At 47.1% G+C, this 25,554-nt stretch overlaps 4 protein-coding genes across 4 annotated transcripts in view; all 4 read right to left on the bottom strand.

The window, feature by feature from the left end:
- The window catches only part of pggt1b (protein geranylgeranyltransferase type I, beta subunit), a 9,849-nt gene extending 6,226 nt beyond the window's left edge, over positions 1 to 3,623 (bottom strand). Inside the window, exons 1-5 of the mRNA XM_062454639.1 lie at positions 3,455 to 3,623; positions 2,710 to 2,828; positions 1,478 to 1,542; positions 735 to 886; positions 157 to 289 (exon numbers count right to left, since the gene is read on the bottom strand). Of these exons, the coding sequence (XP_062310623.1) occupies positions 157 to 289; positions 735 to 886; positions 1,478 to 1,542; positions 2,710 to 2,828; positions 3,455 to 3,582 (597 nt within the window). The 5' untranslated portion in view covers positions 3,583 to 3,623. The remainder of the gene's footprint in view (positions 1 to 156; positions 290 to 734; positions 887 to 1,477; positions 1,543 to 2,709; positions 2,829 to 3,454) is intronic.
- A 170-nt stretch (positions 3,624 to 3,793) lies between these two features.
- Positions 3,794 to 8,018, bottom strand: LOC134015120 (coiled-coil domain-containing protein 112). Its single transcript, XM_062454462.1, has 11 exons — positions 7,871 to 8,018; positions 7,466 to 7,578; positions 7,202 to 7,323; positions 7,018 to 7,107; positions 6,848 to 6,923; positions 6,463 to 6,721; positions 5,968 to 6,105; positions 5,227 to 5,637; positions 4,386 to 4,481; positions 4,170 to 4,288; positions 3,794 to 3,971 (listed from the first exon to the last, which is right to left on the bottom strand). Exons 1-11 carry the CDS (start codon positions 7,913 to 7,915, stop codon positions 3,941 to 3,943), a joined length of 1,500 nt encoding a protein of 499 aa, XP_062310446.1. The 5' UTR covers positions 7,916 to 8,018; the 3' UTR covers positions 3,794 to 3,940.
- A 7,047-nt stretch (positions 8,019 to 15,065) lies between these two features.
- Positions 15,066 to 20,070, bottom strand: LOC134015138 (protein fem-1 homolog C-like). The gene is made up of 4 exons (XM_062454487.1): positions 18,610 to 20,070; positions 17,264 to 17,558; positions 16,539 to 17,111; positions 15,066 to 16,226 (listed from the first exon to the last, which is right to left on the bottom strand). The coding sequence occupies exons 1-4, from the start codon at positions 19,151 to 19,153 to the stop codon at positions 15,785 to 15,787; spliced, it is 1,854 nt and encodes a 617-aa protein (XP_062310471.1). The 5' UTR covers positions 19,154 to 20,070; the 3' UTR covers positions 15,066 to 15,784.
- A 1,899-nt stretch (positions 20,071 to 21,969) lies between these two features.
- Positions 21,970 to 23,684, bottom strand: tmed7 (transmembrane p24 trafficking protein 7). Its single transcript, XM_062454480.1, has 4 exons — positions 23,564 to 23,684; positions 23,043 to 23,252; positions 22,587 to 22,832; positions 21,970 to 22,346 (listed from the first exon to the last, which is right to left on the bottom strand). The coding sequence occupies exons 2-4, from the start codon at positions 23,208 to 23,210 to the stop codon at positions 22,110 to 22,112; spliced, it is 651 nt and encodes a 216-aa protein (XP_062310464.1). The 5' UTR covers positions 23,211 to 23,252; positions 23,564 to 23,684; the 3' UTR covers positions 21,970 to 22,109.
- Positions 23,685 to 25,554: the final 1,870 nt, after the last annotated feature.

Raw genomic sequence — 25,554 nt, 5'->3', positions numbered from 1 at the left:
GTGCATCTCTCTGGAGAGACCTACCATAAACCTCCTTCTACAGAGTGCATCTCTCTGGAGAGACCTACCATAAACCTCCTTCTACAGAGTGCATCTCTCTGGAGAGACCTACCATAAACCTCCTTCTACAGAGTGCATCTCTCTGGAGAGACCTACCATGCTCTTCCTCACGTAGTCCGTGGCCTTGTGTGTGTCCATGCCCGACCAGTCGTTGAGCATGTAGCAGATGCAGGTGGCGCAGTAGACGAAGCGCATGTCGTTCTCACTTCCCTCCGGGACGGCGTAGAAGCTGGAGACGCGGGGAGGAAACAAGGACGCTCTTTACTGGGAGGAAGGTCATGCTGGGTCACAGGGTCACCCCGGACTGTCTCTCCTCCTGTCTGTTAGGAAGTCTGTCTGCTTGTGTCTGTCTGTCTGCTTGTCTAACCATCTCCCCGTCTGCCTGTCTGTCTACCTGTCTGTCTGCCTGCCTGTCTGTCTGCCTGGCTGCTTGTCTAACCATCTCCCCGTCTGCCTGTCTGCCTGCCTGTCTGCTTGTCTAACCATCTCCCCATCTGCCTGCCTGCATGTCTGTCTGCCTGTCTAACCATCTCCTCGCCTGCCTGCTTGCCTGCCTGCCTGCCTGCCTGTCTGTCTGTCTGTCTGTCTCTCTCTGTCTAACCATCTCCTTGCCTGCCTGCCTGTCTGTCTGTCTGCATGTCTGCCTGCCTGTCTGACCATCATCACCCTCTTACCTTCCGTCCTCCAGCTGCAGGGCCCTGAGCCCAGCCAGGCAGGCCTCCTTGTTGACGCGGCTCAGGTCGTCCCCCAGGATGAGCAGGCAGGCCAGCCCCGTGTAGGTCATCGCCACGTGCCCGCTGTCGTAGGGGTGGGCCACCCCAGGGCCCTGGGCAGGACACAGACAGCAGCTGGTACATTTCATTCATTCAGAAGCTTTTATCCAAAGACATTTCCAATTTGGGGAAGTTCCCCATCTGTGAAGTACAGCGGAAGATCAAGGATCAGAAGTGCAGAGTTTTTTTTCTCAACTTTTTTTCCACACACACAGTGAAAGGAGAGGAGAGATGAGAGGGGAGAGGAGAAAAGAGAAGCCAAAAGGAGGGGAGATTTCTTCAACCTTTCAAAAATTGTAACCTTTTTAAAAAATTAAAAAATATTGTTGCCTCCTGTCTTGCTCCATGGTACCTTTGTAGACTATCTTACATTTGTTGAGCCTGGTAGCCAGGAAATGAAAAAAGGCAATGACAAAAAAATCATATTGATCATGCCACCATATACAGGTTAAAACTTAAGTAACAATCCTGGCTTTAAAATGTAATAAGTAGAATGTACAGATACTTGTGTGAAGGAGTGAAAGTAAAAAGTGGTCAGAAAAATAAATAGGGAAGTTAAGTACTGATACCCGAAAAATCTTAAGACTTAAATACAGGAACAAAGTATTGGTCCTTTGTTACTTCCTAGTTGTGGCCAGCAGTACCTTGGTGCTGTATGGAACCCCGATGTGTGACGACCCTCGGAAACCACATCGTCCTAGATTTGATTCTGAGGACAAAGAGGGAAAAACGTCAGTAGGTTTCTGTGCCTACACAGAGGGGAGGCTGTGTTTTACTCTGGTACACGACTGCCATCTAGTGTCCATGAGAAAGTTGAACCCAAAGAGGCTGCAGTGAAGCCAGGAGTGTGGAAGTAAGATAATGAACTTAATAGCAACCATGTAACACTACTTATCGCCAAATTACAACACAAACTCAATCTGCTCGTCAACAAAGATGTGTACAGTGAGTGACACTTACAACAGCTTTACAAAAAATAAACACCTAGAATTTAATTTAGCTAACATATGGCGAAATCTCACATTCCTGTTAGTCTCAAGGCTCTAATCAAAAGAAACTTAGGTACCATATGGCAGAATCTTTTCCAGTGCACCAACTATAAAAAAAAAACTTCCTGGTAAGATTCATGTTCCTCAGATGAATAATTCAACCCAAGGCGTGGGGACTAGGAACAGATGGCTGAAGGGAGTGATTAGGACTGTCCAGATGAAAGATTATAAAATATTCACATGATCAAACCCAGAGAGTCATTTACACGCGTGTGGGACTGATGGAATATGAAGTCTGTCTGGCCACTGCCAAAATAAGTTGCCTTCAAGCCCAACGAAGGGGGCAGCTGTGGGTGTCTAGCAGGGGTGGAACAATATATTATGGAACAATATATCGCAATACAAAATCTTTACAATATGTATCGTACAGTTATGGCAATATTTTTACAATATGACGTCCGTTTGATCCTATTGGTTGAGCTACCAGCACGTGACCTACTCTGCACCTGTGTCGTGTGCATTCATTGCATTCACAGAAATCGCTCCTACTGAGTTAACTAAATTGTATGTACAACAAAGAAAATTATTGAAAGTGTTTCATGTTTTGGAAATAAATCTGTTAACTGAATTTCAGTTTCATTTAAAATGTTGTTCAAAATATCGTGATACGTATTGTATTGCACACCCAGTATTTTGATATGTATCGAATCGTGAGCTGAGTGTATCGTTACACCCCTAGTGTCTAGTGTGTGCAGTACAGGCAGAAGCACAAAAGCCCTACAAATCAAGTAGTTCCGGTTCATTCACGCGACCTTTTTGTCTATTTAGCAGAACGATTCTATCCAAAGTAACGTACGAACAGTGCGTCAAAGCTCCAGGGTACTCACGATCGTCGTTGGGCAGGACTTGTAAGGAATAGATCCACTCTATCATGCTGGGCTTGTCTATCACGTCCAGGGCATCCAAAACGTCCAGGCCAGACAAGGAGAAGAACACTATGGTCAACCTGCCCAGGAGAAAACCACACCAGACACAGAAAAACTCAGTCATATCAGGTGGTGTGGGTATAGCTTTATTACAGAGTATTTGACTTGCATATCAAGGTGAAGCTGGTTCGAATCCCCACGTGTATAGATTGCTTTGGGTAAAAACGACTTAACAGAATTCGTTACATTATTTCGCAGATATGCAACTGGGGATCAAGCCAGATGAAAGTAGTTATGCGTTTTAACTTTAAGAGGACCCTCTGGGATTGGTTAAATTATGACACAGAAATAATTTTATTAAAAAGTAATCATGTACTTAGCCGGCTATAGGTGATGAAAGCCAGCGGTTACTGTACGTGACAGTAGCTGTCACTTTGAGAACGAGCTCCTAAAAACCTCTGATTACACATTACACTACAGCAACACAATGTTTCTGCCATCACAGTCACCGCTACATAAAGTTGTTTAGCTAGCTAGTTTAAAACGATTACCTATTACCTGTGACCGACAAATGAAACACGCAAAGTTAGCTCATGCTAGCTTGACTTCTAGCCTCCCATTTCAAACAGCAAGGATGGCTAGCTTCGCTAGCTGAGGAAGTTGTAAAGAGAAAATTGGGACAATCTTTCCTCTACGATTTATGTACCTGCTTGTTTCAAGCGACGAATATCTCTCTGGCAACACCTGCAACGACCTTTGAAAGAATCGTACATGACGATCTTTTAAAAAGTCAATTTGCTCAAATTCTGCAAGCGGGTTCTCTTCCTCCGCCATCTTTGAGGTCGACAGCTAGCAACAACTTCCGTAACCAAGACAACATCACATCCGTAAACAAGTCGACTGCCTTTTGGGTTGCCAGGTTGGTGGATAGGTAGTTGGGTGAGGTGGTGGTAGGAATTTGACTGAAGATCCATAAAGAATATAATATTTACAGAGATAAAACATTCATGAATACCCGAAAAAAATCATTTTAATTTAAGAAGTTTCATACAATTAAATGCAACATTACATTGCAATATAGCAGATTTACAAGTCAAAGAAACTGACTCTAATGGTACATTTTATATACAATTAGCATGCTTCTTTAAAAACATACAAATATAATCTACTTATGACACTCCCTTGGCCTGTGTCACAGCCCTTGCCTCCAGGTAGGAACCGCCCTGGAAAAAAACAATGAAATTAGAGCTTAAAACAATGAATCAATGACATATCATTACATTTTATTTATTTAGCACACTTTTATCCAAACAACATAGAAACAGTGCATACATCTTATAGCTACACCACCGTACAGTAACCACACCTGGCTCAACCCACCGAAACTTCTGAAATGAATGGATTTCTCTGAGCAAGTTTACCTGTGGAACATCTGCAGGACAGGCCCTCCCCCCGTGGGGCCGATCTCTTTGGTACGCTCCTCCCAGCCCCTGGTGGGTTTACACACTCTGGAGGGATCACGGCTGACATTCACCACCACCTCAGGAGGGTAAAAACAAAACATCTCAACTCAGCCAACCACACAATCCTCAGTCATGGTGCGGGTCTAAGGATTAAAGATGTTTATTTCCCAGTACCTTCTCCTTCAACTTCGCCAGCCTCTTCTGTCTCTCCTCTTCCTGCTTCTCCTTCAGTTGTTTCTCCTGAAGTTTGCTTTCCATCTTGTGGAGGTCCTGCAAAGAGCAACTGACATCATTTAGTCATTTAGCAGACGCTCTTATCCAGAGCGACATCACACTCTGGCCCGACCTCCAACCGAAACATAAACATAAACACGCAGCACGTGTCACCAGTACACAGTTCATACTCCCCCTGTACTTTGCTTTGGATAAAAACGTCTCTTAAATGAATCCATTATATACACTACCGTTCAAAAGTTTGGGGTCACCCAGACAATTCAGACAGTTTTCCATGAAAACTCACACTTTTATTTATCAAATAAGTTGCAAAATGAATAGAAAATATAGTCAAGACATTTACAAGGTTAGAAATAATTATTTCTATTTGAAATATTAATTTTGTTCTTCAAAAATCCATTTGCAGCAATTACAGCATTGGAGACCTTTGGCATTATAATTCTAATTCTTCTAATCATCCATTAGTCTTTTAAGGTAATTAGCAAACACAATGTACCATTTGAACACTGTAGTGAGAGTTGCTTGAAATGGGCCTCTATACACCTATGTAGACATTTCATTAAAAAACAGACGTTTCCACCTAGAATAGTCATTTACCACATTAACAATGTATAGTGTTTTTCTGATTAATTTAATGTTATCTTCATTGAAAAAAAGTGCTTTTCTTTGAAAAATAAGGAAATTTCTAAGTGACCCCAAACTTTTGAACGGTAGTGTACCTGTGTGAGGACCTGTTACTTTGGACTTGATGAGCTAATAAATACATAATTTGTTGACAAACCCTCTCCTGGAAGCGTCTGATCTCCTGTCCAGCCGTCCGCCTCCTCTCCTCCTCCTCCCCCTGCTCCTCCTCAGCCCTCCTCAGCGCCTGCGCCTCCTCCTCCTCCCTCCTCTCTCGGAGCTGCGCCTCCAGAGCCAGCTTCACCTCCTGCTGCCTCCTGCGCTCCTCCTGCGCCCTCCTCCTCTGCTGCACCTCCTCCACCCGCCTCCGCTCCTCCTCCTGCTCCTGCTGCCTCTTCCTCCGCTCCCTCCAGTCCTCCAGACGCAGGGCAGCCTCCCTCCTCTCCTCCTCGGCCTGGCGCCGTAGGGCCAGGGCCTGGGCCTCCATCCTGGCAGTGCCCTCCTCCTCACCCTGGACCTGCAGCCTGGCTAGCCTGCTCTGCTGTCTGGCTGACCTCCACCTCTGGATCGCCTGGTGGTGGTGGAGGAACAACAGGCCCAGCTAGAACCCTTTCATCCTTCATTCATCCCAGTTAGAAACGTCCTAGTTCCTAATTCAGAACTTTAGAAACCAGAGGTAAGACAAGTACTCTTTATTTCTGGAAACAGCTAAGAGTTACCAATAAACAAAGACCTTTATATTATCAAATCACCTGGACATTCTGCTTTTTACAAGCGTCTAATATCCAATAAGTCTGCCCAAGGGTGATTTCCGCAAAGGGGCAACCAACGACATGGTAGTCACTACACGGCCTGTATTGGGCCAGGAAGACTGACTGGGCAGTATCCTGGTGAACGCTACCTCCTTCTTCTGGTGTTGGAGGTGGAGCAGCTCCAGGTACCAGTCCTCGTGCTGCTGCAGGCCCTGCAGGGTCCGGCTGGGCAGGTACAGCTGGGCCTCCTTCCTGTAGGCAGGCCTCCCATGGTGTTTGGTCCACACCTGCACGGATATCATGGAGGAATTTTCACACTGTCTCCTACTGTTGTCAAGGTTGTTCTTTGCCAGGGCTACGCATATTTCCTGTCATCTTCTCTTGTGTGTTTATCTCATATAGATTACATTTACATTTAGTCATTTAGCAGGCGCTCTTATCCAGAGCGACTTACAGTAAGTACAGGGACATTCCCCCCGAGGCAAGTAGGGTGAAGTGCCTTGCCCAAGGACACAACGTCATTTGACACGGCCAGGAATCGAAGTGGCAACCTTCTGATTAATAGCCCGATTCCCTAACCGCTCAGCCATCTGACCCTCTTAGATTCGTCTTTTTATTTAATTATGAGTTCTGTACATCCTCACCTTGAGGAAGCTCTGGTGGTCGTAGGGGTCCCAGCCCCCCTGCATCCCCCCCGTCTGCAACAGGAACGTCTCCAGAGCTGACACCTCAGGGGGAGGCTCCGCCTCCAGGGCTCTGGTCACGCCCACCTTGGCTGAGGGAGGCGGGGCCAGGTGCAGGTGGGCATCGGCTTTTCCAGCCATTGACCAGGCATCCATTTTCCTGTCAAGGGCGCTGACCTCCAGGGCACAGGTCCTCTCCTCCTTCAACAGCTCCTCGTACCTGAGGGGGAGGAGGATTGGAGGAGGAGAGGAATGAAAGATCAAGAGAGGTTTTATAGTTAAATAAACATATTCTGGAATGTCTACTGTGTGAGAAACGGGTTGTAATATCTGTGATAGGTGTTACCGAAAACGTTGGTCCTCCTTGAAAGTGTTGATTGAATTCTCCACTTCGGTCATTATTTCTTTCAGTTTCTCAATCACTGGAACACGTAATTAAGATATAATAAAGCAGGTAGCCTATAACATCAGTGTTACAGAGTATAACCCTCTAGCCACGCAAGTGGACGGACTTACATTCTGGAGTTGGCCTAATGTCAGTTAGCTGCCTCTGAAACCTCTTCACTCCATGATGGATTTTGACCAGCTGTTTCTTCAGACTGACCACTGTTAGGATGAGAGAGAGCTATAACACAACCGCCAGGATGTTGTCAAGGATCGTTTTCAGACAAATCTGAACGCAGACTATTTCTGGACTGACTTTCAGACTGACGCTCCTTCCGCAGATTGTTCTCGAACTCCTCCAGCCCCTCGTATCCATCTTTCAATATATTTTTCCTGGGTTGGGCAATCAACCTTCTCTCGTTCTCTATCTTCTCAATCCTGTACTCATGTTAATAAACAACAAAGTCCATACGTGAACTTACAAAACACAACATTGACCTGGCTGACAAAAGTTACAAACACGAACGGTATACATACAGTAAGGGGAAAACAGAGCAAACCGATGTTGAGAAAATCTTACTGTTTCTTCAGCTTGCCTGCAGTTCGTAGGAATTCCGTCTTCTTTTGCTGAGAAACTTTTTCCTCATTGTTCTGTGCATTGTGGTGTGCAATGCCATGGAAGTCCCCTTCACCCTGGAAAAAGCGCACACACAAACACAGGTAGGTATTATTATAAAAGTATAGTATTGTAGGCCTAGAGACTACGTTTCTCTTTTTAGATTGTTGTTGTTAGAGCTAGACTGTACTGTGGCTAGCAACCCCAAAAACAACTAGCCTGCAGGCTACGACTCGCTGCAGGCTACGACTCGCTGAGTATCTTATCGTTTAGCTTGCGCTCGCAAAAATACAAGGGATGCAAAACATTTTGTTTATAAGAGGAAAAAACTCGTAAGAAATAACTGTTTAACAATTGATACACACATACCAGCCGTTGTTTGGCAGCAGGTTCTGCGGTTGTCAGGGATGCCATCTTTACTGTTCACCTGTTGGCTGCACATTCATCACGTCTTGACCCTCTGGCCAGCGGTTGGCGCTGTCGCTCTCTACTCAACTCATCTGGAAGAAAACTCCAGTGAGAGAGAGAGAGACAGACAGAACATATTCCATCTGTGATTGTAGACCACTTTTACGCTGCCAATAAACAATAAACGATGTATTATACTTCTAATTATGGGCCTCGCTCCATGTAAAACTTTATAGACCCATTCTGGCAACAGATGCGTGAGATTTATAATAAATGACGCACAAACGGACCAGCTGCTGCCATAATGAGGTTATTTTTAAGACAACCCTTTAACCCTCGTGCTGCCTTTGGGTCACATGACCCAAAGGTTCATAACGAACCATCGTTGTGTTTACCCAATTTTACCCAATACAAAAACAAATTAAAATAATTTTCTTTTAACCTTTGCAATGTGGGGGGTCTGAGACAGCCCAACGGTTAAAAGAAAATGCTTCACTTTGTCTTTGTATGCGGTAAATCTGTCGCAATACGACGGTGGGTCACAATGACTGATGGGTCAGAATGACCCGAAGATAACACAAGGGTTAAAATGATGAGCAGCGGCTACGATTACGTTCAGCAATGACTTGACAGTGGATATGAATAGACAGACAAATCCATTATTGAGAGAGGATATTTAGGATGGCCAATCTCAGGGGATCGTTGTCTTCGCAACACAAATAGCAACCGATACCCTAATGGGCGGTGTTATAATTTACTACATTCTACAATCTCTACCACTATGACGAAAATACCATTTGATACATGAGATGTAACGGTCCCCCCCCCCCCCCTCCAAATATAAATATATAAGATATATGAGCACTTATGAATGAATGGGTTTGAGTGTGTAAGTCTACCTACCCTTGAACTAGATGTGACATGTTTCCATCGACCTTCTAGTGTTTTGTGTTTTTTTTGTGGTGTTTCGCAACATGGCCTGCAAGCAAAAGAGGTATTATCTATCTACACACACACACACAAAATAACATACACAGACAAACTCAATACCCAGTACATTTTCCTGACATCTGAGCATTGCTGCTGCTAACCCATAAGTCAGATCTTAGGTAATCGGAGCGCGTGTGGGTTTGCACGTGTCTCATGTTTACATCTCCTGGCAGCGCTCGAGCTGCAGGACCCCCTTGGGTCAGCCAGGTTGGGCTGAGGGTGAGTCTGGGACGAAAGTGATCGCTATAAGTGCCTTTCCCTCTGTCCTGGACCGTAGCACTACTCTCTCTCTCTCTCTCTCTCTCTCTCTCTCTCTCTCTCTCTCTCTCTCTCTCTCTCTCTCTCTCTCTCTCTCTCTCTCTCTCTCTCTCTCTCTCTCTCTCTCTCTCTCTCTCTCTCTCTCTCTCTCTCTCTCTCTCTCTCTCTCTCTCTCTCTCTCTCTCTCTCTCTCTCTCTCTCTCTCTCTCTCTCTCTCTCTCTCTCTCTCTCTCTCTCTCTCTGTCTCTCTCTCAGACCTCCTCTCTCTTGCAGAGGTGTCTAAGGTTAGAGGGTGACCCCACATGCTCTCTTCCAGAACATAACTGGTCCTGGCCTGACCCTGCACAATGGAATCATCTGTATTGAAAAATTATATCACGTGGAACTCTTTTGAAGCATTATTTACACCACAGTGTGTGTAAGTTTTAGACATTGTCAGCACAGTAAATGGTGGTTAGGATTGAAAGTAGGCCCGTGGTCAAGGTTCCGTTTGGCGTATGGATATGGGACACTTAGCAAATAACTGTGCTCAATATAGACAGAGGACACTGTAGGGAACTAGATTTGATGATGGAGGATACATTCCTGTCACAAGTATTTGTCACATTAAAGTCACCACAGCTATTCATACACTATAATCAGAGCAAGCGCAGTTACCTTCCTCATCATTGTGTCCATATTATATTATTGGGGGAGTACTTGATCATACAAGTCTTTTTTAAGCAATTAAAAACATGAAGCAAGACCAGCTATTTTGAAATGACGCATGCCATTTTTCTGAGAAGGGTATTTGTGTGCTAGAAGGTTTCACAAACATGCCATGTGGACCAGAACACCTACACTTCCCCTGTGCATGAGACTGTGTGTGTGTGTGAGAGTGTGTGTGTGTGTGTGAGAGAGTGTGTGTGTGTGTGAGAGAGAGTGTGTGTGTGTGTGTGTGTGTGAGAGAGTGTGTGTGTGTGTGTGTGTGTGTGAGAGTGTGTGTGTGTGTGAGAGAGTGTTTGTGTGTGTGTGTGTGTGAGAGAGAGAGTGTGTGTGTGTGCCGGGACAGTGATAGGGTGACATACCTGTGTGAGCAGTGAGATGAGTCCATAGGGGACATGCCAAGTGCCAGTCAGGTTGTTGTCACTTGGCTCAGCTGACCGGGGGGGGGGGGGGGAGAGATTAGGGTCGAGTGACATGTGGACCAGTTCACACTATGACCTGCCCTTAACTACTCTGGTCTGTGATCAACGAGGACTTAAACACCAGGGTATGGCCTTCATTCCAGATGGACTCTCCTCCATGCTTTGCTCATTTGAAGTCGTTTCTCTTCTCAGTAATAACGTATTCTTTTAGAAGACGCTTTTCTCCAGCGCAACATACAGTGCAACAGGAGATCTGGACCTGCAGCCTCTTGATCTGCAGTGAAGTGCTTTAACCACCGAGCTTCCTTCAGGCAGAAAGGCAGGCAGGAAGGCACAGGGACTCTTTAGGGCACATTGCTCATGGTGACTGCACTGTTCCTCACTTTAAACCCCACTCACGATTATGTAAATATATGAAACCTTTCCACATTACCTGTCTGACACCTCCAGGCCTTCAGAGGGAACATGCAGGGAAACCTGCAGAGGGAACCTGCACTGGCTCTGATCGTCTGGTCTCATGTTGTCCCCAAGGCAACGGCAGGACTTTCTAGGCTCAGTATACTGTGAAGGGGGCATGGCTGTTGAACCTGTTGCATATCTGAGATGACTGAACAGTGTGAGGTTAGCTGCTGTCTAAAACAGAAAGAGAGAGAGAGGGTGTCAGGTGGGTTAGAGGGACCAAGTCAGGTCCTTTGAGTGAGGGAGAGAGGGCGAAAGAGAGAGTTGAGGAGCGGGCTGTTATGAGGTAGTAAAGTATCAGTAGTGAAGTCTAATCAAGAGTAATGGACACCGTCTGGTAGCTCCTGGACCCGACACGAGCTTCTGGCTGGATGACGTGATGTGACACCAAAGCTTCTCTCCTCTCGTGTCAAGCACTGCTTGTCTGTCTGCACTCCTGTCTGTCTACCTGTCTGCCTGTTTGCCTGCCTGTCTGCCTGCCCAGTGGGAGGCTACCAGAACTTGGAAACAGAGTTTACCCGATGACTGTACAACACACTCCACTCCCTTCACAATGTGGACTGTGAATGAGTCACGCAGTCATGAAATGTAACAACGAAGGCTGAAGACGCAGATCAAGTAGAAGCTTCTATTCAGGACAGCGTGAGCAACCCTGACTGCACAAACAGACCTTTAAAAACAGACCGCCATCATTACTAACCTCTCTCAATCAGCAAGGATGTGGAGATGGTCTGGTTTATAGAATGGCACTGTGGAACAAATACAATTACACACACACACCTCCCCCTGTATTCCTCCTCCCCTCCTCCTCCTCCTCCTCCCCTCCCCGCTGCAGGACAGCTGGTGGCAGCAGAGCTGGTGGCAGCAGAGCTGGTGGCAGCAGAGCTGGTGGCAGGAGAGCTGGTGGCAGCAGAGCTGGTGGCAGCAGAGCTGGTGGCAGCAGAGCTGGTGGCAGGAGAGCTGGTGGCAGCAGAGCTGGTGGCAGCAGAGCTGGTGGCAGCAGAGCTGGTGGCAGGACAGCTGGTGGCAGCAGAGCTGGTGGCAGGAGAGCTGGTGGCAGCAGAGCTGGTGGCAGCAGAGCTGGTGGCAGGAGAGCTGGTGGCAGCAGAGCTGGTGGCAGGAGAGCTGGTGGCAGCAGAGCTGGTGGCCTGCGTACAGGCCCAGGCAGGAGCCGTGACGATAGCAGCAGCCCCTAATGTAGGACACGTTTCCAATGTGGCATAATTCCTAGTTATTTTAGGATCTGACAGAAGTAGGCTGAGCGTCAAATGACAATAGAGCTAGAGATCATGGGATGGCACAGAACCTGACGACGGAACGTGGGGAATGATTAATTGCGAGATGTCAGATACGTCTGTGTGTGTGTGGAGACTCTAAACAAACACAGCACACACCACGGGAATGCACTCACCTGACAGTACACACACACACACACACACACACACACACGTTGTTTCCTCTGGTGTGACAGATGGAGCCAGGAGGGTGGAAACTGTCTTCCTCCTGTGCGACACCGAGCAGACAGGTCTTAGCGCGCCCGGCCGCCAGGAGAGGAGCAGCACCTGGTTTCTCACACACACACACACACACACACACACACACACACACACACACACACACACACACACACACACACACACACACACAGGGCAGGTGGGAAACATGCCTCACAGTTCAGAGCTAGACACTCCACCTGGAACATCGTGTGTGTGTGTGTGTGTGTATGCAAATGTAAGAGAGAGAGAGTGCGTGTGTGTTCCTCACGGTAGCGAGACAGCCAGCAAGCCCACCAGCCCAAACCCTCACCACAGATGCGCTTAGCGTTTAAATCGGGGAAACAGTTGACTGAAAGTTAGAACAGATTAACATCCAGTATCAGGTAGGAACCCACACACCCAGCTGGCCCATGACTGAGTCAGGTGGCTGAGCGGTTACGGAGTCGGTCTCGTAATCTGAAGGTTACCGGTTCGATTCCCAAATAACTTTGTTTGTGTCCTTAGGCAAGGCACTTCACCCTACTTGCCTCGGGGGGAATGTCCCTGTACTTACTGTAAGTCGCTCTGGATAAGAGCGTCTACTAAATGACTACATGTAAATGACTACAGACAGGATAATCCACCTCTTTGACCTGGTCCAAGGAGGGGCTTGCTCTCCCTGTCACATTGTTGTCCATAACAGTTACTTTTAGCAAGATAAGACAGTTTAAGTTAGTAAAAGACACCCACCCTCCAGGGGCCAAAGTTAGCATTGCGTAAGGCTCTTCCGGGTATCAGCAGGTCCACTGCGCCGCTCTCCTGGGGCACGGGTGTCTCCTCCCTCTTGCAGGAGAACATTCCTCTGTGACTCATCACAGCTGGAACATCCAGCCACGGTGCCACATTCTGAACACCGTGCAGAGAAACCAGAAGCCCTGCTTTCCGGAAAAACAACATACGATCGTTTCCCCTCCTCACGCGCTTATTCTCTGTCCCCCTCTCTCCCCCCCCCCTTCTCTATGGCTACTGGAACCTTGTTTGAACACCAACAGCATCTCTCCCTTCCACTGGGTCAGTTCTGATCTGAACCGACTGACCAGATGGAAGGTCCTCCACACGGCTGAGCCCAGCGCTGACTCCTCCACACGGCTGAGCCCAGCGCTGACTCCTCCACACGGCTGAGCCCAGCGCTGACTCCTCCACACGGCTGAGCCCAGCGCTGACTCCTCCACACGGCTGAGCCCAGCGCTGACTCCTCCACACGGCTGAGCCCAGCGCTGACTCCTCCACACGGCTGAGCCCAGCTCTGACTCCTCCACACGGCTGAGCCCAGCGCTGACTCCTCCACACGGCTGAGCCCAGCGCTGACTCCTCCACACGGCTGAGCCCAGCGCTGACTCCTCCACACGGCTGAGCCCAGCGCTGACTCCTCCACACGGCTGAGCCCACACGGCTGAGCCCAGCGCTGACTCCTCCACACGGCTGAGCCCAGCGCTGACTCCTCCACACGGCTGAGCCCAGCGCTGACTCCTCCACACGGCTGAGCCCAGCTCTGACTCCTCCACACGGCTGAGCCCAGCGCTGACTCCTCCACACGGCTGAGCCCAGCGCTGACTCCTCCACACGGCTGAGCCCAGCGCTGACTCCTCCACACGGCTGAGCCCAGCTCTGACTCCTCCACACGGCTGAGCCCAGCGCTGACTCCTCCACACGGCTGAGCCCAGCGCTGACTCCTCCACACGGCTGAGCCCAGCGCTGACTCCTCCACACGGCTGAGCCCAGCGCTGACTCCTCCACACGGCTGAGCCCAGCGCTGACTCCTCCACACGGCTGAGCCCAGCGCTGACTCCTCCACACGGCTGAGCCCAGCGCTGACTCCTCCACACGGCTGAGCCCAGCGCTGACTCCTCCACACGGCTGAGCCCAGCGCTGACTCCTCCACACGGCTGAGCCCAGCGCTGACTCCTCCACACGGCTGAGCCCAGCGCTGACTCCTCCACACGGCTGAGCCCAGCTCTGACTCCTCCACACGGCTGAGCCCAGCTCTGACTCCTCAACCCAGCTCTGACTCGGCTGATCAGGGATTTCTCAAAAAAATGAAAAACACCGACCCACACACACACACACACACACACAGGAGCCTGGCTAGCTGCTAGGCTGCCGGGAGAGAGATAGGAATAAAGGAAGCACAGAGGCGAGGACAGCACGGGTGCAACAACGGGTTTTTATTGTCAAATCGGTTCTTTAAGACATGAACTTGATTTATGTCGCCATTACGTTGGTATGAAGTCTTACCATTCTGGTGGAATAAAGTGCAGAATTAAAGCATGTCCCCACCATGGGCTAGATCTGTACAGTTGTGTGGTTCTCCGTCTTTACAGGAGGAAGTTGTTCCTAAAAGTATGAAAAAAAAGCCCTTTTCTTTTCTTTTTTTACTAAAGCTAATGTGCAAGTTATTTTCACAAAGCTAAGCTTATCCCACGAGAGAGCTTCTTTCCAATTCTCCTACAACTGGACGCTAGTTGTTGACGTCGTGATAGGGGGCTTCCCCCTGTGGGTGTGGGTGTTTACACCATGATTGATATGATGTACACAGCTCAGATGGAGTAAAAGGATGGTAAAAATTAAAAATACAAAACAGGTGTATACCCCATGCGTGGCCGTGTCTGAACCCCAAACCGACCTTAGTCTTTTGTTTAAGCGCTCGCAGAGGGCGACAACCAGGGTCAAAGGTCGTCGTCAACAGGAAGCATGAGGGTCTCACCCGCACCTACGCCCCTCCACACACACACACCTCTGGCAACTACCCCCCCCCCCCTGACCACCCCCCCCCCCCTACAAAACAGAACATCATCCAGCAATTTAAGCTCACCCTCTTAGCTTAGCGTAACCGTGGGAACATGAAAGAACAGGCAGTCACCACAAAAAACGAAAACGAACAAAAAAGTGAAGTAAAAAGCGAGTTGTTGCACAGACAAGTGCAGACACTGAACAGTCTGGTATCATGTCGCCTGTGCATAGGAGAAATAAAGCACTTATGGTATTTGCAAACGATCACCCTTCTCAGAAAGCTTGCTAACGCTTGGCCCCCCCCCCATCTCAGCAGGTCCCAGGTCTGGGACAAACTACCCGCAGATGTAAATATTGGCAAAATAGTGATGGTTTAAGTCCTGGCATATTCCTCCACCTTGCATAGAGAGAGAAACATACAGAGGGGCAGGCATGGAGAAAAATCTCTCAATGACATCTTAGATTAATAAATAGTATGGAATATGAAGAAATTAAGTCTAAAGCACAAAAAAAAAATTTTAAGGGGAGTTGGGGGAATCTAGCTTAAAACATTGTGCCGACATTACAGGACATCCCCCACAGAGCCTCCACAACAGGAGACTCAGTGTAACCACTGTCTTTGGGGGGGGGTCACATACAAGCATCCACTTCCAGGTTAATCAAACTGGAGTTCAACTGCAGGTGGAGAGGAGAGGGGCGAGGGGAGGGGGTTCAAGGAGGATGAGGAGGAGGAGCAGTTCAGCCTCCTCCTCCTCCCAGGAGGTCTCTCCCAGGTCCTATCTGTGCAGCAGGACGAAGGCCTCCAGCTTCTCTGGGATGCTGCCTTGGTACGGCAGGCCGTGCGTGATGATGGCGCGGGCGGCCAGACACTGCAGGGTGGTGTGGTTGATGGGCTGGATGAGGTTCTTGGCCATCTCCTTCTCGTCCAGCAGGTCGCAGGCCGTCTGCCGGAAGGCGTTGGTGCTATCGAAGTGCGTGCCGCTGGCGATCAGCAGGTTCATGATGTCAGGCTGGTTGTTGGACGCTGCCACGTGCAGCGCACTGTTGTGGTCGTCGTCGCGGGCGTTGACGTCGGCGCCGCACTCCAGCAAGACGGAGGTGACCTGCAGGGAGGGGAACTTGCAGACTGGGTAGCGGCCCACGCAGGTGGTGTTGCGGTCCACAGCCAGGTGGAGAGGACTGTAGCCACTCTTACCACACGGGTGCAGCTTCAGGAACCTGGGACACACACACACACACACGTCAGCTCTGAAAAACCTCCAGGGATAAACACAGGCCAGCTGAACAGAACCAATCACAGACTGAGCAAGGAGAAGGAAACAGAGTTTGGCAAAGGATTCAAACATTATTGTTTCGTTTTGGTGAAGAAGGGCAGCTTGAATATTTGACACTCATGACTGAAAGACACACTAAAACTAGCACCAGTAGATGTTTCACAGCCTAGATTTCGTTTCTGGGCCTGAGTCTCAATCCAGGTGGCCAGCAGAGCCTGGTCTAAGCGAGGCTGCGGTGCATCCTGGTTCAGCTCACCTATAGATGGTCTCCTTCTTGAAGTGGTCCTGTTCCAGGGAGCAGGGCACCTTCTCCAGCAGACACACCAGGTGCAGGATGATGGCCAAAGCCTTGCTGAGCTGAGCTGGGTCTGGACCAGGCTGGCTCTGCCCCACCGCCCTCTCAATCTCCAGCACGCTCTTTCTCAGGATGCCCATGAGGTCGTCGAAGGACACAGAGGTCCCCAGGAGGCCTTTGGCTCGGTCCTGCAGCATGAAGGAGAAGAGCTCGGCGAAGGACAGCAGGCTGGAGGCGGTCATGGGACTGAGGGGGTCCAGGTTGCTCTGCTGCATGTCCAGGGCGTACTTCCACAGGTTGATGCAGCGCTCAAAGTTCCCGGAGTCGGCGTACACGGCCCCCCGGTAGCGGATGTAGTACGAGGTGTCGGGATGGGAGGGTCCCAGGATACGCTCGCGGATCAGGAGGGCCTGCATGCGCATCTCGTCCGGGTCGGAGATCAGGCTGTCCAGCTCCTCTACGTTCGTCACCTCCCTGGCGTAGTCGTACGCCATGATCAGCTGCTTGGGCTCCGCCTTGTACTGGATGTTGTTGCTAGGAGACAGGAAATAAGCAGCAGTGTTAATTGTTATTATTTACTTTCATCGCGCTTTCATCCAACTAGGGGGAGACCCACCCCCCTCTCCCTCATCCCTCCCTCATCCCTCCCTCATCTCTCCCTCATCTCTCCCTCCTCCTCCTCTTACCTGTCGCTGTACCTCAGGTCCATGGCCCTCCTCCAGTACTTGAGCGCTCCGAGCAGGTCTCTCTTCTTGTCCACGAAGGTGGCCCCCAGCAGCTCCAGGGCGTTGACCCTCTCGGGCCGGCCGGTCTGCTGGTGCTGGGTCAGATAGTCCACGATGTTGGTGTGTCCGGTGACGCTGGCCGACAGCAGCGGGGTCATGCCGTAGCCGTCGTGCTCCATGGAGGCGCCGTACTTCAGAATGATCTTCATGATCTCCAGGCTGCCCGACTCGGCGCAGTCGTGGAGCGCCGTGTTGCCTAGGGGATGGGGTGATCGGCACATCCAAACAATCAGTGGTGACCAAAGCAATGCGGACTAATATATATATATATAATAAAAGAAAAGAAACTGCTCTGTGTTTCCATGGCACAAATCAAGCCTATCGGAAAAAACCTGGATTGAGACAAGACTGAAATAAACATTTGTGTCGAGAGGGCAAGGTTGCATTTCTCAAGGTTGAGGCATCATCACAACCTTGGATCAATACATGACACTCAAGTCAGATCCCAACCCAGATGATATTGATCCTAGGACAACACTGGGATATTTCTATACTGGAGGTGTAAGCAGACTATCCCTCGATGTCAAAGTGCCAGGACTCTAAACAGTCAAGCACCCAGGACAGATTAAAGACAACTCTACAGGCTGTTCATGGATAGGGTGTCTTAGTCCTAGGCTAGAGTTAATCCATGTCTGGGGACTACAGCCAAAAGAGACAATGACAATATCAAACATAAAACAATGATGGCCGTTGTAAAACTAAAAGACTCTCCTTGATTTCCCTCAGGTCTCCCAGGGCTCTAGGTGGTAAATGCCTTGAACTGGCTTGACTAAACCCTAACCTTCTCCCTCCGTCTCTGGGGCGGTGCATGTTGTAGCCGAGTGATGTAAGCTATGTGCCAGTCAAATGCCTTGCCAAGAAGGTGCAAATCTCTCCAAGCGGAACAGGGCCTCAGAGAGAGATGTCTGTTGCAAGGCTCAAATTTAGAACAGGCCGGGGTGGGCTCACTTCCCCTAATTGGTTTAGCTACAAACAAATTAATCCAGCTTGGTACGTTAACTTGTCTGACAGTCCAAATATACACATCTAGATAAGGCCGTCAATGACATCCTGTTAGAAAGAAGCCATAGGAGGTGGAAACAGTACACTAAACATACACAATGTTATTAAAACTACACATTTTGAGAACTACACACGACATTAAATAAGTATTTTATCATCTCATCTTCTGAGACACAGACAAGCCTCTGTATAGAGGAACAACCCTCGTTTAATGTAGAGTATCGACTGCTTGATTTCATGCTTACCTTTAACGCTTTTCCTGTTTACATCGGCGCCTTTCTCAAGCAGATACTGAGCTATTTCTTTGTGTCCTTTGTAACAGGAGATCATAAGGCAAGTGTGACCGTGCCTGTTGGCTACCTCCAAGTCAGCCTTATGTTCCACCAGATACTTCACAATGTCCAGGTGCCCGTCGAAGCAGGCAGCTCGAAGCGGGGTGGAGTTAGTGAGGGTGGTATTGTTCACGGAGGCACCGTGGCCCAGTAACGACTGTACCACTTTCAGGTGTCCAGCTGCCGAGGCGGCCCATAGCGGTGGGGCACCTTCAATGGTTTCCCCGTCAAAGTTTACAGAACCGCCGACCTCCACCGGCGCACAGCAACACTCCAAGAGATACTCTACCAAGTCCAGGTGTCCATATCTGGACGCCATGAGTAAAGGTGTTGCACCATTGGTTTTGTCTGATATTATCGACACGATCTCCTGTAGTGTTTTGTGCTCTAGTAGTTTCTGAAGCAACCGCAGCTTGCCATCCCTTGCTGCGTTGAACGTCGCCGTTTTTAGCTCCATTGGAACAAATGTCTTCTCACACAGGGGGAAACAGACTTAACCAATTAAAAGGGTAGTATCACACATTACTATGAGAACGCTTAGACTACCGAGTTAAATCAAACAATTGACTGCTAGCAGCGAGAGTTAAGCCTGAAGAGCGGAAGTCTTTGTTTAGCTATGGGAGTTCCTAGTGTTAGCTACCTAGCTAGTGGGCTGTTACTCAGCACTGTGAGCGCTGTGCTGTATTATTAAAAACCGAGTAAGCCACTCCCGTTGTCTTCTAGCTAAACTGTATCCTCATACGATAGATTTGCCTATGCTAACTGATGTTAGTTGTAATTATAACCCAGCATATGACCGATTAGTCCATACAGATGTCAAATGAATTGGCTAATTAGCTGAAATGCTATCGTTAATTGACTAAACGGCGATGCTAGGAAGTAGTAGTTCTGGCTAGTATTGAAACGCCACCAGGACAACGTTAGCGCAAGTCTTGCTCAGGATTAGTCCACCACCGCTCGTCATTTTAACATACCCATGCGACGTCGACGCTATATCCGACAGAAAAAGAATAGGATGTGGAGTCGGGAAACCACAACATCCACCCCCGCTTGATGGCCAGCTAGCTATGTTAGCTGTCTATCCTATAAGGCCAACTAGCTACGCGTTTTTCCAGAAGATGACAGCTGTGATGTCTCCAAAGATTCTGTCGTTCCACGGCTCTGTGACATCAGGGGGAAATGGATTTCCTTGATCTTTTACCGTAAAAATCTACCCGAGTAAAATCACAGTAGCAAAAACATCACAGCACAGTCGTGTCGCGTAGCGAGCCAGCTAGCTCGACTGTAATGTTAAGAGGGGGGGGGGGGGCAGATGATTAGGGTAGATTGTCCTCCCACCACACCGTTCAGATCACGACTCGCTTCTGTCTAATCAAAAACAATGCAGACCTTTTTTTGGCAACTCTTCCTGGAATTGACGTGGACTTCATCCAATCAGAGGGCTGCTGGTTGGTTACGTAATCTAAGGAAGAGCTCTCGGTTAAAGTGAAATAGACCTACTTCATTTCGAATCTAAATAAAATAATTTAAGATATTCTAACTGTGGTTGACATGTGTACATAAGCTGCACATTGTATTGTGCTTGAATTAGACATTCATGATAGAGGAAAACAAAAAATTGCAACACACAGATATACACGTATTGTATGGTGTTCCATTTTTACTGAAACATATCGCCCCCTAGTGGCCAATTGACCAAAACAATAACACGAACAGGCTCTCAAAGTACAAGATTCTAAAGCCACGATGTCTCCTTCGAAACCTCGCACTGACACTGCAAGTTATTTTATTTCCTTTATGACTTTTTTTACAAAAAGTCTTTGTAAAAATACGAGGTTACATGTACTGTCCGATGTATATTTCTATCACAGCCACTAATCATAAAAAATACATATTTTTAAAATCATTTGAAACGTGTTTCGTCATGTTTAGTTTAGTGAAGATTAATCAGACATGAACGACCACACAATAGGTTTACCAGAAAATGTTTATTCAGCAACTGTATGCAAACAAGGAAATTACCCTTAGATGTGACCACAAGCTGATTATGATAATGAACAGTATACAAACCAAAGCCTGACCACACCATTGAGAAAATGCATAATAAAGAAGAAATTAAATTATGTGCTTAGACAAGAGCTTTCTTCCACCTCTTTAAACCAAATACATAATGGGAACAAATCACACTAGAGATCGAACATAGAAACTACACTGGGGATTAATTTCATTTAACTTCTGTTAATCATGAGAATGTCTTTCTAAAGATGAACAGTTTCAATCCAACAAGAAAGTTAAGATTTGACCAAAGGGTATAAAACTACAGTCACCATATCACCAAATCATAATCATACTCCATCCATATTAGGCCTGTTGTTGTAGCCACTAAACCAGGACAAGGGAAATATTACAACCCAAAACAAATCATGTATATCCTGTCCACATCAAAAAATCCCCTATAAACTTTTATTGGAATTATGAATCCAGTGTCTGATTTCAGTTCTGCAATCTCAATGAATAAGGTAAGGAGTGACCAGTATGTTCATACATTCAGGTAAACAGTGTCGTAAAAAACAATGAAATCCAACCCACATAATAAATAAATTGCTAAATTTTCAACATCGACTGATATAATGATCAGATAATCCACAGGGAGGGGTTGGGGGGGTGTTAAAAGTAAATTCATAGCACAGCCATGGTCTGTATTTCTGTATGTCTCAAATATGTTGGAATGTTGCAGACTGATTCAATGTTTTAGATCGTTATGGATGAAAAACGAATCGACGGGGATGACAGGACCAGCAACTGAACGATGATACGGAGAATACTGAGAATACGAGACCTTATCTTAAAAACTCAAAATATCTGCATATGAAATCTAAAACTGACTAGACAAACAAAGCAACACTTCTGCCATGAATCACTGTTTGTGGGAGTTGGATCAGCAGTTACTTGTGTGGGAGACAGATACCAAATCCCAATTCTTTACCTCCCATTCCTGCTTCGCACAGGGAAATCAGTAATGAAAAATGAAAACACTAACCCCATTTAACCTTACACCCATTAGACCATCCTTGTAAAGGGGCAAATAGTGCTTCCAGATAGTGCAAACATTATGGTGATGAATCTCGGTTCTACTTTTAATTGCTCTAAAACTGAATATTTTCCTCCTCACATCCTTGTAGAACCACTCAGGATTTCACAGGACCGGTAACAGCTGGAGGAACACAGGTTTTCACCTGTCCAATCAGAGAGCACAGACTTTCACCTGTCCAATCAGAGGAGCGAAAAAAAACACCAATACATATTCAAACAGAGGCCGTAGAGAATTGGGATCCGGGGCGTGATGAGCTGGGAGAAGTGACGGAGGGGTGTGTGTGTGTGTGTGTGTGTGTGTGTGTGCAGAGTCCCGCTTGTTAGGATCCGACACGCGTGGTCGTGGTTTTCTTGTTGGAGAAGAAGCTTCTGAGCAGGACCACCTGACTGATGCTGACCACCAGGAGGATGAAGGCCTCTCCGATGGACCAGAAGGCCACACGGGTGTTGAGGTCTTCGGCCCTGCTGCGGCCCTGAGCCTCCCTCAACCGGAAGTGTGTCTGGTAGTCGATCACAGACTTCAGGGCTTCATGGATGGATACGCAGGCTGACTCCAACTGAGACAGAGAGGGGGGGGGGGGGAAGAGGAGAGAGAGACAGAGAGGGGTAACGGTTACAGTAATGTGGATTAAAATGATATTACTAACATGCAGGACAATAAGTGTTAAATTGAATATATGTATGTCGGCAGAACATCAAGAGCTATTTAAGGTTATGGAAGCAGACCACTTTTGTATTAATTCACCAGAACGTACACAAATGGACAATGTGAAGGTGTAGGTGCTGACCAGACCCACCTGAGTGAGGGCGGAGACCCTGTTCTCGTTGGGGAACAGCGGGGGGTCCTCTCCGACCTGGAAGTCAAAGTAGACCGTCTTGTGAGTGAAGGTGGAGAACTCGTTGCTGAAGCAGAACTTGTAGGTTCCGTTTTTGGCCGCAGTGAACGTGAAACTGTCGTATTGTTTCTTCATCTCCTTGTAGAGAACCGTGCCCTCTGGGTCTTCCAGGCGACAGTCCACATCGTAATGTCCACCAGTTACCACCTAACGGACACACACAGTTAGATACTTTTACAGTGTAATTGTTTTTCGTTTTTTTATTCTCCATTTCAATTTGACGGTGATTTTTGGAACACAATGACATAAAATCGAAGATACACATTTATAGTCTGTCTTAATCCGTTCTTCTCCATTATCTACGACACGTTGAGTAAACGCAACAGTAAACGGGTTATTAATCAATAATAATCGTACCTGAAATTCAAGGGTACACTTCGTGCCGATGGTAATGTCTTCATAGAAACACTGTTTGGCGTTGTCTGGAAGCTCGAACGTCAGTTCGGACCCAATCGCCCATCCGCATAAGAGGTGGGCCAAGAGCACCTGTACGAACACCCACATAGCACCGTGATGGCCGAACATCTTGGTTTGAGACGAGATGTTCAATCTGATGACGTTTAGGACCTGCGAACAAAATCATAAAACGTAATACTGAATTAGATATTAATCGACAACATACACAGGCTAGCTAAATCGCCAACTAGCAAAACCGGACATACTAGTAACGGCTAGCTAACACAGTTAGCTCGACGGCTAGTAGCTACATTATAATCTGTCGGTTAACTAGCGATAAACTTTGAGTATCCAAGTTACGCTGGTTCCACAATGGACAAATACCGTATATGTCTGCGGATATCATCGTACAATATAATTAAACTAAACTGTTTTGATGATTTAATTCAATATTGTGGTTTAGCTAGCTCAACATTACTCACCTAAAATCCCTCACCAGGATGCAAGCGGCTGCTAAGAAACGTAGCACCAGCGTGTAAGGCAATTGGCTGAGATCTGGGAGAATCCGCCTCTTCCCCTTTTCTATTGGTCCAGTTGAAATAGGAAGTACAATGTTACTTTTTATCAAAATAAGAGTCTATGCGCCTCACACGTAGACACACTACAATAAGTAACGTCACAAAAAGAAATAAAATAAAAGTCAAGGTAAGCCATCATCCATCCAGACTTCTCTGCCACTTTCACTGCATTAGTATTAACCATAGCATAATGTATAATAATTATTAATATAATAATAATAACAATAATTTATAATGCACGTCTTGATTTCTACACAGTTGGCTCATCATGATGAATGTGCTTGTGTCGACAGAATAAGAAGTCAGCTGGTATGTAATAGAACATACCTCTCTCTCTCTCTCTCTCTCTCTCTCTCTCTCTCTCTCTCTCTCTCTCTCTCTCTCTCTCTCTCTCTCTCTCTCTCTCTCTCTCTCTCTCTCTCTCTCTCTCTCTCTCTCTCTCTCTCTCTCTCTCTCTCTCTCTCTCTCTCTCTCTCTATGCCGTGGCCTCTAGAGGGAGATGATAGACCAGGGATCTGGCCCCATGCGCAAACAGACCATCCATCAGGAGGAGCTAGTGAGCATCTGAATGCCACGTCCATGGTACATGGGTGCATCGATTTAATGATTATGCAGTCATGGAAAAATTCCAATGAGGTTGCAAAATTCAGTGTTCTATAGAGAGATGGTTATAGCAGAAACTGTACTGTACTGTCAAGGTTCCTAGGTGGTATGCCAACCAACAAGATGCTCTTTTACATTCAGAACAGGTTGAAGCATGATCTGTTGCAAGGAACTGTCTGTATGTTTAAGCCCAACAGACAAGCAGTGACGTGTAGTGGAACGTTTTTGGGTGTAGAGTACATAAATCGCCGGGAGAGAAGGGCGCATGGAGTGTTATAGTTAGACGACGTGAAATGTTGGTGCGTGGCTATAGGAAAGCTTGTTTGAGAGAATTGTGGAATTGACAGACCTTAGTTTAGAAACTGTTATTTCCTGGCTGGGAGGGCTAACACGGTCGGTCCAAAGCTATACGTCCCAAAACAAATGTTGACTCAAATTTGGTTGTCACAGAGTAGCCAGTTTCTGCCTGCGCACCATCACACATGATGACGTCACCGAAGATGAACTCTGATGTGTTGGCTTAAAGTCTCGATGAACATATTTAGAATTAGAATTCTTTTTAATGGCCAAGAATATTTACATATACAGGAAATTATCTTAGTGATTGGTGCATAGGACATAAAATACATAACATAACAACAAAATAGCAAAAACAAGAATAAACGACAAATGATTTACCACTTAATTACTGTTAGATATGCACTTCCCTTTATCTCCTGGTGTACTTTATATATTAACTATTTGCATGTTTCTTTGAATAAAAGCACCTACTAAATTAATGAAGTATGAACATTTTAAAAGGAATAGGCCTGTGTTAGTGTCAGGCTTATCTCTCTTTTGCTACTTAGATTTGATCTGCGTTAGTATGTAAGACAAATCTATGAAAACCAGGTTTAGGATTAAACAGAGGTAATAGTAGTTATTTAAATCGTGCGGGTGTACCTGTTTACTTTGGTTTAGGATCTGGCTTTGAGTGTCTTTGCTTGTGCAGGGTGACACAAGGTCACTAACAAAATAGCCCAGACGGGTGCCGGAGTGCTTGCCAGACCTTGAACACAATGTTCTTTTTGGAATACGCTCCTGTTTTTTTCTTTTTTTTCTTCTCACTCCCAGTGAACACAAACACTGTCTAAAATAAGTATTTTATCTTTTATGGTATGTGGTGGATTAGAAAGACAACATACTGCGGACTGCATTTTGTTTTGTCCATTCTGATTATATTTAATGCATGCGGTGTGATTTACTTGGAACAAAAACTCTTGGAACAAATACTTTACTTTGACTTTTACTGA

Source organism: Osmerus eperlanus, chromosome 28, assembly GCF_963692335.1.
Source record: "Osmerus eperlanus chromosome 28, fOsmEpe2.1, whole genome shotgun sequence".
Classification (NCBI taxonomy): Eukaryota; Metazoa; Chordata; class Actinopteri; order Osmeriformes; family Osmeridae; genus Osmerus; species Osmerus eperlanus.
Note: the sequence above shows the minus strand (reverse complement) of the source record. Positions and strands in the feature narration are given on the sequence as shown.

What these genes read in the sequence shown, in the direction of transcription:
- LOC134015120 (XM_062454462.1), bottom strand. Translation starts at nt 7,915, where the DNA reads ATGGCATCCCTGACAACCGCAGAACCTGCTGCCAAACAACGGCTG. An exon ending in CTGCTGCCAAACAACGGCTG is followed by an intron (nt 7,579 to 7,870) that starts GTATGTGTGTAT and finishes CGCTTTTTCCAG; the next exon opens with GGTGAAGGGGACTTCCATGG. An exon ending in TCAGACGCTTCCAGGAGAGG is followed by an intron (nt 4,482 to 5,226) that starts GTTTGTCAACAA and finishes TGCTCTTTGCAG; the next exon opens with GACCTCCACAAGATGGAAAG.
- LOC134015138 (XM_062454487.1), bottom strand. Translation starts at nt 19,153, where the DNA reads ATGGAGCTAAAAACGGCGACGTTCAACGCAGCAAGGGATGGCAAGCTG. An exon ending in AAACAGGAAAAGCGTTAAAG is followed by an intron (nt 17,559 to 18,609) that starts GTAAGCATGAAA and finishes CCCATCCCCTAG; the next exon opens with GCAACACGGCGCTCCACGAC. An exon ending in GACCTGAGGTACAGCGACAG is followed by an intron (nt 17,112 to 17,263) that starts GTAAGAGGAGGA and finishes CCTGTCTCCTAG; the next exon opens with CAACAACATCCAGTACAAGG.
- tmed7 (XM_062454480.1), bottom strand. Translation starts at nt 23,210, where the DNA reads ATGTTCGGCCATCACGGTGCTATGTGGGTGTTCGTACAGGTGCTCTTG. An exon ending in AGTGTACCCTTGAATTTCAG is followed by an intron (nt 22,833 to 23,042) that starts GTACGATTATTA and finishes TGTGTCCGTTAG; the next exon opens with GTGGTAACTGGTGGACATTA. An exon ending in GGGTCTCCGCCCTCACTCAG is followed by an intron (nt 22,347 to 22,586) that starts GTGGGTCTGGTC and finishes TCTCTGTCTCAG; the next exon opens with TTGGAGTCAGCCTGCGTATC.